Here is a 10,959-nt window from a genome sequence, read left to right as displayed (position 1 = left end):
CAAACACCCACATTGGTCAACGAAAGGTTATAGAGTGTAAGTGGCATTCATTTATGTATTGATAATTTTTTTATTTTATTATCCAGATACATGTAATTCTCTCGAAATTTTACCTGAGGAGTTTGTTTAAATTTGATTAATTGTGTTCTTAAATTAAAACAAGAAAAAAGTTTGGAACTCTCAATTTGGGGATTCCTATAACTCTAAACTAGCCTATCATCCGTGCTATGCACGAGATAATTATAGATATTTATATTTGTTTTAGATTTTTTTTAATATATAAATTATGTTTTTTAAGATTTTTTTCTTATCACTAACTATAATGTATAGTGGAAGTTAAAAAGGGTATTGCAGTAACTACATACGAATCTATACTATATATTAAGCAAAAAGGGGTTTTTAAGCAGGAGATAATTATAGATATTTATATTTGTTTTAGATTTTTTTTAATATATAAATTATGTTTTTTAAGATTTTTTTCTTATCACTAACTATAATGTATAGAGGAAGTTAAAAAGGGTATTGCAGTAACTACATACGAATCTATATTATATATTAAGCAAAAAGGGGTTTTTAACCCCAAGGCCTGTGGAAGCTCCAATCTCCTAATCCTAATTTTCTAATTTTTTTGATTTAAAAAAAAAAAAACCTCAACATTTATTGACTTCTCCCAACCCAACCTCAGCATTTATTGACTTCTCTCAACCCACAATCCCTTTTGACTTCTCTCATAATTATTGCAACACTCTTTTCAATTTCTCCCATACTAGCCTATCACCCGTGCTATGCACGGGATAATTATAGATATTTATATTTGTTTTAGATTTTTTTTAATATATAAATTATGTTTTTTAAGATTTTTTTTCTTATCACTAACCATAATGTATGTGTAACAACCCTCATACTGTTTGTCGATTAATGACTGATTAATTACGATAAACATCGATTACCGTTAAACTGAATTGATTATGACTGATAATTGGACTGATTAAAAGTACTGAACTGCCTGACCAAAATTGAAACTGAATTGAATGAATACATCTGTTTGAATTGCATTCTATCTGTTCGATTAATTATTTGATCTGTTCGTATTTTAGTGTTTAAACTGCTAATTGAAGGCCTTATCGGCGGCCGAACTGGGAATGGATTAATGTTTTATGATCGTCATAATTAATGTGATTTTGTGGTATAATTGCCTAAAAACTGATTAGGTGTGAGTAAATTAGATTAATTATTGATCAATTGCGTAGTTGGACTTATTTACCGAACTAGCCTCGTAGTGGCCCACTACCTCAAACCTTTTGAGCCTTATTACACCTAATGCATTTGATTAAAACAACATTTTCCTCAGCCTTTTCTTGCTCTAGCCGACCAAGAGAGGGATAGAGTGAGAGAACTTGTCTTCCATCTTGAGTTTTGCTTGCTAATTGAAGAACTTGAAGGGTAGATTGCTACTTTAGACTCCTAAACCTTGAATACAAGACTAAGGTAGGAAACTCATCTTCTTCTTGTGATTATTGAGCTAGTTCTTGCATGATTCATACTTCATTGTAGAACTAAGTCATGATTTGGTTCAAGAATGTGGAATTATAGCTTCATTTCATGCTTGCATGTTTGAATTAAGGAGTTTTGAATTAAATTCATGGTAAAATGGTGCATGCATGTTCATAATTTTGTAATGGTCCATGTTTTCAACTTGTTTTTGGATCAATTGGCTCCTTAGAGCATCAAATTGGAACTTCAAAATGATTTGAATACATGCATGTTTGCATGTTCATATTGTTCATGAAATTGGGTTTGAATTAACCATCCTTGGGCCTTGATTTCTCAAAATTGAGCTTTGAATCATATTATTCCATGTGTTTATAAGAGTTTTCCAGAAAATGAGCCCAAGAAGATCGGTTTTGAGTTGTTAACAACTTGGTTTTGAGCTTGGAGGTGCAATCTGGAATTTCCAAATTCTGCACTTCCGCTCGAGCGGGGGAAATGCTGCTCGAGCGTGGAATCCGAGCATCCAGCATCTTTCTGCACTGTTTTACAGTCCGCTCGAGCGGAGTCATGTCTCAAGCTCGAGCGGGCGTCGAGCGGAGATTTCACCCATCCAGTACTTTTACAGTATGCTCGAGCGGGAAAGTTTACGCTCGAGCGTGTACCTTTGTTGCATGACCGCTCGAGTGGGGAAACTTGCGCTCGAGCGGGACTCTGTTTTTCTGAAAATGCTTTCAAATAGGCATTAGGCCTAGTTTAAGACATCTTGTTGAGGATATAGATGTAGAACACACCGACGCATTAGGGATTAAGTTGTTATCTTTCCCAATTGTGTAGCTTAGTGTGTGTTCAACCTGTGAACTGTGTAGGGTTGGCGACTGGAGAGGCACGCTCTAGCATACTGTAGCCCAAACTCTGTGAGTAACAATTGTGTAAAGATATGTTCAAATGATTATCTTCTGAATACTGAACTGAACTGTTTCCTGAACTGATATTGTTTACTGAATGAATGTATGTCCTATCTTCTGAACTGTATTGTGGCATCCTTAGCACCTACTGTTTACTGTTACTGTTACAGAGATCTCTGTCGGTTCCCTCGTGGAACCACTACTGTTTACTGACTGATGGCCATCATTACTGTTCGGTCTTTAAGACCTACTGTTTACTGCTATGCTAATGGATGTACCACATATGACTGAATAACTGTTTTGACTGAAAGACTGAAGTATTGTTTAATGAACTGATTTCATTACTGTAAGGACATTTCATTCATAACCCCTTTACGCATTATGTTATTCACTAGGGTTTAGCTCACTGTTTATATATATATGTAGGTGCTCAGCCACCAGATCGGAGCTAGGAGCGTGGGTTAGACTCCAGTTTTGTCAAGCCAGCCTTTGTGCCTCACTGCGAGGTTCCGAGTTGCCATGCTATGGCTTTGGGGTGTCTTGTTTTCCCCCCGTCTGTCTCCATACTGTTTGGATTACTGTATAGACTGTTAGCGGCTAACCGTACTGCTATCAAGGGATTAGGTCCCTGTACTGTGTGATTGTAAATTTTATATAGACTGTACTGTTTGTATATGTGAATGCATGAAAAATCTTTTTGGCATGCAGACTGTCACAGCTCAATGGACATTATTCATTTACTGTATTGGCTTCCGCCAGGCCCTGTACTCTGTTTTACTGTACTACTGTTAAGCAGGCCTTCGGTAATCTCGGATTACTGGCCGGTTACGGTGCTAAACCCATAGGGCCGGGTTTGGATCGTGACAGTATGTGAGAAATTGAAAAGGATATTGCAGTAATTACACACGAATTGTATCTATAATTATTTGTATAAGAGGATTTTAGATGCTGATCAGGAGATTTTGACCAAATCAATAATTGCAGGCATGTGGAAAGATATGTGGATTGAAAAAAGTTAATAAATGATGATCAGTGGATTTTGACCAAATCAATAAATGCTGAGTTTCTTTTTTTAAATAAAAAATTTTAAAAATTCAGATTGGGATATTGAAACTCCCATAGGTCTTGGGGGGTTAAAAACTCCATTTTGTTTAATATATTTTTTTTGAAAATTTGTGAGAAAGATTAGGAGGGAGGAATTATGAAATATTTTTGTTATTAAATAAATAATATAATATATAAACTATAGGTAGATATCTACAACTTTAATAGAAAATATTATCTGATTTTTTGGGAAAAGAAAATGAATGCAAGTTTTAATATTTTTTTTTTGAAAATTTGTGAGAGAGATTAGGAGAGAGAAATTATGAAATATTTTTGTTATTAAATAAATAAATCAGTCAATAGTTTTTTTTAATCTATTTTGTAAATTAAAAATCAATAATTTTGAAAAATTGATTAATTTGTCCCATTAAGTGATTTAAAATTTTGATAGATATACATAAAAAAATACATAATTATATTATTAAATCATAATTCAAATTTAGATGGTATATCTTTTTGAGATCTATAGCTAAATTCTTATCTTTTTTTTTTTTTTTTTGGCGTGTAATCATAGTATATGGGAGGAATTGAAAAGAGTGTTGCAATAATTATGAGAGAAGTCAAAAGGGATTGTGGGTTGGGAGAAGTCAATAAATGCTGAGGTTTTTTTTTTTAAATCAAAAAATTAGAAAATTAGGATTAGGAGATTGGAGCTCCCACAGGCCTTGGGGTTAAAAATCCTCTTTTGCTTAATATATAGTATAGATGTGTGTGATTGGTCATGTGCATTTTTTTTCCCCTCTCTCTCTCACATAGAATGATGCGGGGGGGTTGTGGGGATGGAGTTTTTGTGAGGGTCTCAGTCATTGCTCTTAAAACAATAAGTTTGTAGATACAAAGCCGCTATTTGGTATAGATTTTAAGAGGTAATCATAATTTATTTTAATTTAAGAGTCTCTGCTAGATAGTTTGGTGTAACTTTTGTTTATAATTTATTAGGCAAAAATAATTTAATAAGTTGAAAAAAATTAATTATTTAAAAGTTAGAGAAGAAATATTTTAAATTTTTTACTTTCTAATTATTAGATTTTAACTTATAATAATAATAATAATAATAATAATAATAATAATAAAACTCTACAAAACAAGGCTAAAATAGATTAAAGAACTACTCACATAAAGTTGGTGTTTGGAAAGTTGGCTATTTTAATTTTTGACTGTTTTTGTAAGTTAAAAATTATGTATTTGAAAAGATGATTGAATTTTTTTATAGTTGAATATGATATTTGTAAGAAAAAAAAATGATTATGAATTTAATGCGACAATTTATTTTATTAGTTATTTTAACTTCTTCTTTTTTTGATTTTATAAATTTTAACTCAAAAAAAAAAAAAAACCTTGGCCAAACAAGGCCGTTGAGTGGAGCGATTTGAATTGAATAATATCATCTATGATGGGCTCTACCATCTCATAACTATAGTCAGGATTGTTTTACATAAACAACAATGATTCATCCCACTAAAAACATCACCACTAATAGCATTAATGCATTAAAAAAGTATAAAAAAAAAAAAAAACACAACTCCAAGACCAAAACATCACATCATTAATGACGGGACCCACTGCCACCTAATTAGTGGGAGCACTAATTAGTGCTCTCAAGCATTTTTCTTTACATAAATGTGTTTATGTTTAATTTATTTACGTTTCGAGTCAATATTAAATTAACTTTAATCAAGTTTTAGAGTGTAAATAATCGAATTGAATTAAGTAATAGATTGTTTAAGTTTAAATTAAAAACTTAATAAATTTTAAAATGTGTTTAAACTTTTGTTTGTTTTAATATTAAATAAACTTTTAATGAGATAAATATGAATTGAATTTAAATAATTTGGTTTGTTTTATAGTCTTAGGAGATGATATATACCCATAATATTTAGTCGAAAAAATATGTTAAAAAGAGTAGTATGATGGAATTTAAGAATTATATGATGCAGACCATGCTCCGATTAAATGTTGTCAAATATATATTTTTTTTATGTAACTCAAAATATTAATATTCGTTCCTTCTAAATAAAAATACTCTTATCTTATGTAATATATTCCATTACATAATATTCAAGTGTGACCTTTAACTATTAAGGTTTACTCAATACTTTAAGATTCGTTTTCAGATCTTCTCATAGTTTAAAGGTCGACGTTAGATAACACATTTATTTCACACGAATTTGGCTGGGTGCTATGACAACACTCGTGCTGTCACATCCCATGAGATTTATTCCGATCATATGTTGATAATCTGAGCCATTCGTATTATAGGGTTCATTGAGTATATTATCTATATAAAAAAATAAAATTAATCGGATAAGTATAACCCCATGATAAAGCCAAATAATAATCCTAAAAAATTATTAAAACCATACTATCCATTTATTTTTCCTAAATATAAACATGGTCTTATTGTGAATTACAGATATCTAATTAACATTTTTTCAAAGATGGTTTACTCAACAAACTCTACACTATGAACAGTTCGAATCATTAAAATAAATTCAAGACACGCCTTCACAGACTCACAACATGGTGCTATGCCTATAACTTATAAGGCACAATATCAATCCCAAATTTGTTTCACGCTAGGCGACCATCTCAATCTTAATATTCTATCTTTACTAGTAAATGTGGAGTCTTCAGATTCCAAGTTGAAGATTGTGAAACTAGTTAAGTTTTTGGATGAGTTTGGTGACAACTTGAATATGATTTTTTTCTGTTTGATTTTATTTTATTTTTTAACTTTTAGTTTGTTGATATAATAATATTTTCTATATGGAAGTTTGTTTTCCTTCCTTGTGAGGACATTTTCTCTTCTATAGAGGCGTGGATTCTTCCTTCTATAGAGATTTTTATCTATTTTTCAAATCTTTAATATTGTTATACCAAATTGATTCAATTTTATTAATTTATTTTGTAATGAAGATTTTATTCCTGATTGGAAAAAAAAATTATCATTTTACAATAAAGTCTACTCAAGTTTTTTTTGTAAGGGAAATTACTTTCAATAGAATAATGGAAAAATAATTTTATTTTTAATGCTGGTAAAAGTTTTTTCTGTATATGGTATACAAATTTATTTATGAGTTTGGTGCAAGCCTTTCTTATATGTCTGAGTTGTAAAAAAAAAAATCCATCTGTAATGCAATTAACTTATAATTGTCCCACTAATTTGCAATATATATATTTTTAATGAGGGTTGTAAAGTTATTGATTGATAAAATTTAAAATAAGTTATTGATTGATAAAATTTAAAATAAATAATATAATTTTATAACATTTTTTTTTAATAATGAAAATTAATAATTATTTAAGGTAAGTGGGCCACGTGCTGTGGTGTTGGAGTTACACGTGGAGGTGTGCCCTAGGTTCGTGGAACTCGAGCAGACTGCAACGCTAACAAGCATCTCTTGCCCAAAAATGCTCGGCCCGGTTCAAGTTCATTGGGCTTCCACTTAGCCCAAGTTCCTTTTTGAATGGATTATGGGCTGATCCAAACATAGAATCTATTATTATTTTTTAAAATAAGAAAAAAAACTCAAAGGTAGACCCGAATATGACTTGGTAGGCTTAGCCCACGGACTGGCCCCATTAGCTTTTATGGGTCAACCTTGTTGGGCTGGGCTTGGGGCTAAGTTTTTTGGCCCTTGAAAATCTTGTCAGGCTTGGACACTATTTTTGTGGGATGGTCGGGCCAGACCCAATGCCGACCCTTATCTCCAACAATGTCCCATATTCCTTCTATAAATTTTAGTTAAAAAGTGAATTTCTTGTTTTAAAAAATCACCTTTGCATAAAAATAAAAAGAGAAATCTATAGCGTGCATTATAAAAAAAGTGCATATTGTTTTATGATGAAAATTATGAATGTGGTGTGATATGTCATTGGAAAGGTCTATAATGTATCCTCACAAAAAAAGGCACATAATGTGAATTGTCACAAAAAGTGACCGGTTCAATAACAAATTCAACCAACAGGCTAACCCTCTCCTAAGTCATATTTGTATTTGACAATGTTACAATTTTTTTCTTCATTAAATTTTGAAGTTTTAAAGGCCCAGTTTGGGATATTAGTTTGGGCTCAAATAGTTATATAGGATAAAATATGTTATTTTAATTAAATAGAATAAAATGTCACATTCAATCCATAATCATTTTATTTTCTCTCTTACAAAAGTAAAAAAAGCTAAAAAAATTTATTCAAAACGAGACTTTTTAGCCCCAAGCTAAAATAGTCAAAAAGTCAACCCACATTCCAAACGAACTCAAAATATGTTCACTTATTTTAATTATAATTTTGAATTTTCTTCTCCCTTCCTGCCTCCTTCACTTACCATCACCCCATCACCACAATTATCACCACTATCCATGGTTGTCAAGATCGCGATCCGGATCGTAGGATCGTACGATCTTACGACCCAATATACACTATTTGATTCGACTCGTACTTTCGATCGACCCCAGATCAGGATCGTGGTAGGATCGTTTTGGGATCGTCGGGATCGTTAGAATCGCATTTGGATCGCGACTCCATGCGATCCAGATTTGAAGGATTTTTTTGGCAACTTAAAAGCAAAATCGAGCGCAAAAATGAGAGAAGCAGAGAAACAAAGCAATAGAGAAGCTTGACCTACTGCGATTAGGGCAATACAAATTGGGGAAAGAGAGATTCAACATCAAACGAAGAAGCCTGACCTGCTGCGACTCCAGATACGCTTCTTCTTCTTCTTCTTCCTCTCTCTTCTTCGCTGCTGTTCAGACTGTATGTTGCTCTCTTTTTTTTTCTTCGAAGACTGTTCTTCTTCTCTGCTGTTCTTCTTTCTTCGCTACTCCATAGCTCTTCTTTCTTCATTGATCTTTTTTTCTTTCTTCACTTTATCACCTCTTCGGGGTTTTTTTTTTTGCTCTTATTTATTTATTTATTTTTTCTATAAATTATATATATGTATATTTCTGTATGTTTCTCTTATATATATATATATATATTTGGCTCTGTAAGACTGTAAATATACATTTTTTTGGCTCTGTTTCTCTTATTTTTGCTCTGTTTCTCTTTTTTTCTTTTTCTTTTTTCTTCTTCAATTTTCCTTGTTCTTCTTTGCTGCTTGCAATGCTATAAATTATAATGCTATTGCTGTTTTCATTAGCTCTCATTGTAGTTCGATTTCTCTTTTTTCTTTCCTTTTTATCTTTTTCAATTTTCGTTGTTCTTCTTTGCTGTCTGCAATGCTATAAATTATAATGGTACTGTTGTTTTCATTAGCTCTTGGGAATGGAAATTAAATCATTGTAAGATTCATTTTACTTAATCTTGTTAAATTAAACACCATTGGTTCTTTGATTAGAAAGGCAAAACATGATTGCTTATCAAAAAAACATGAACTGTCTTGTGCCTTTTTACAATTTGCCAAATGATGGTTTGTTTAAAGCCTTTTTACAATTGAAATTTGTACATGGGCTTGGAATTTCTTTTAATGTTTACAATTTGCAATTGTAGGAATGTCAGCCTCTGGTTCAGGAAGAGAAAAAATGTTGCTGGTCACAGATCTGATCCTGGTTGGGAACACGACATTGAAGTGGATGCTGCAAGCAAAAAGGTAAAATGCAAATACTGTAATGTTACTTGTTCTGGAGGAATATATAGATTAGAAAACCATTTGGCATGCATTCATCAAAATGTTGAACCATGTCCCCAAGTTCCGGAAGATGTTAGGAAAAAATTTATGAGTCTTTTGAGAACTCAAACATTGGAGTCTCAAAATAAGAAAAAGAGAATTCTTAATATTGGTGATGATGATTCTGATGAAGAAGTGGAATTATTGCACGCCGGTGGCCATGAAAACAAACAAAAACATTATGGACGTATGGATATTTGTGGTGAATAAGTCTCGGCATCAAAATAAAAAAACTATCAATCAATTATTTAAGAAAAAAGAAAGAGATGATGTTTGTCAAACAATTGCCCGATTTTTTTACACTAGTGCAATTCTTTTTAATTGTGTCAACAACCCTATATTTCCATTTATGGTTAAGAAAATTAGAGATTATAGAAAAGGCTTTGTGCCACCATCTTACCATGAAATTAGGGTGACATTTTTTAAAAAAAAGAAGTGCAATAGACATTACAATTACTTGATGAGTTCAAGGAACAATGGAAGAAGACCGGGTGTACAATTATGTCCGATGCATGGTCGGATAGAAAAAGAAGATCAATTTGTAATTTTCTTGTCAATAGCCCTAATGGAACTATCTTTCTATCGTCATTGGATACATCCAACATTTCAAAAATCGGTGAAAAGGTTTTTGAGATGTTGGATGAGGTTGTTGAAAAGGTTGGAGTGGAACATGTTGTGCAAGTGGTGACCAATAATGCTTCTAATTATAAGTTGGCAGGAGAAATGTTAATGGATAAGAGAAAGAGCTTGTTTTGGACACCTTGTGCCGCTCATTGCATAGATTTGATGTTAGAGGATTTTGAGAAGCAAATCCAACTTCATCGAGTTATAATTAAAAAAGGAAAAAGAATTGTAGCGTACATTTATTCAAGAACAAATCTTATTCATTGGATGAAGGAGTTCACCAAAGGTATTGAACTTATTAGGCCCGCAGTAACGTGATTTGCCATATCTTACTTGACCTTGAGGCGCCTTCATGAGCAAAAGGGTGCATTGTTCTCTTTGTTTACATCATCCAAGTGGAGGAATAGTCGATTTGCAAGGTCTAAAAAGGATAAAAAAAAATTGAAGATATTGTTTTAGATAATTGTATTTTTTGGAAGGGCGTTTCTATGTGCTTGAAGGCTGCGGTACCTCTCATTAAAGTACTTAGATTAGTGGATTCAGATGAGCATCCGGCGATGGGATTCATTTACGAAGCAATGGATCGTGCGAAAGAGGAAATTCAAAGCAATTTCAATAATGTCTTCTCATGGTAAACTTTTATTTAGTTAAACTTATTTATTTTACTATTATATTTCTCTAAACTTTTTATTTGTTCATTAATAATCTTTATTTAATGGTGTTAGCTATGATCCTATATGGACCATCATTGATAGAAGATGGGAATCCTAACTCCATCACCCATTGCATGCTGCAGCACACTTCTTGAACCCTCAGTTTCATTACAGTCCCAATTTTTAGCCTGATGTTGAGGTTAAAATTGGGCTGTACAAATGTCCTAAAAGAATGGTTCCTAAAGTTAATGAGAGGGTGAAGATATATTTTCAAATTGATGCATTCAAGAGTGCAAGAGGACTCTTTGGCATACAAAATGCAATCATGACTAGAAAAAAGAAATCTCCAGGTGTTTTTTTATTTTACTATAAGTTGGTTTGTATCATTTTTAATATCTTATTATTTGTTTTCATTTCATCAATTTTAAATTTATAACTAAACTTTCATGTAGCTAATTGGTGAGACTCTTTTGGTGATGAATGCCCTGAGTTGAAGATGTTTGCAATTAGGATATTA

At 32.0% G+C, this 10,959-nt stretch overlaps 1 protein-coding gene across 1 annotated transcript; it reads left to right on the top strand.

The window, feature by feature from the left end:
• Positions 1-9,666: 9,666 nt before the first annotated feature.
• Positions 9,667-10,560, top strand: LOC145800022 (uncharacterized). Its single transcript, XM_082889679.1, has 3 exons — positions 9,667-10,098; positions 10,269-10,420; positions 10,515-10,560. The coding sequence occupies exons 1-3, from the start codon at positions 9,667-9,669 to the stop codon at positions 10,558-10,560; spliced, it is 630 nt and encodes a 209-aa protein (XP_082745805.1).
• The last annotated feature ends 399 nt before the right edge of the window (positions 10,561-10,959 follow it).

Source organism: Camellia sinensis, chromosome 9 (assembly GCF_055761805.1).
Source record: "Camellia sinensis isolate YWXY chromosome 9, ASM5576180v1, whole genome shotgun sequence".
Lineage (NCBI taxonomy): Eukaryota > Viridiplantae > Streptophyta > Magnoliopsida > Ericales > Theaceae > Camellia > Camellia sinensis.
The sequence above is the reverse complement of the archived record's forward strand: the minus strand, read 5'-3'. Positions and strand labels throughout refer to the sequence as shown.

Excerpts from the sequence above, each read along its gene's own strand:
- LOC145800022 (XM_082889679.1), top strand. The coding sequence starts at position 9,667 with ATGTCCGATGCATGGTCGGATAGAAAAAGAAGATCAATTTGTAATTTT. Across the intron at positions 10,099-10,268 it reads TTGAACTTATTAGGCCCGCA|GGCGTTTCTATGTGCTTGAA; the intron begins GTAACGTGATTT and ends ATTTTTTGGAAG. Across the intron at positions 10,421-10,514 it reads TTCAATAATGTCTTCTCATG|CTATGATCCTATATGGACCA; the intron begins GTAAACTTTTAT and ends TAATGGTGTTAG.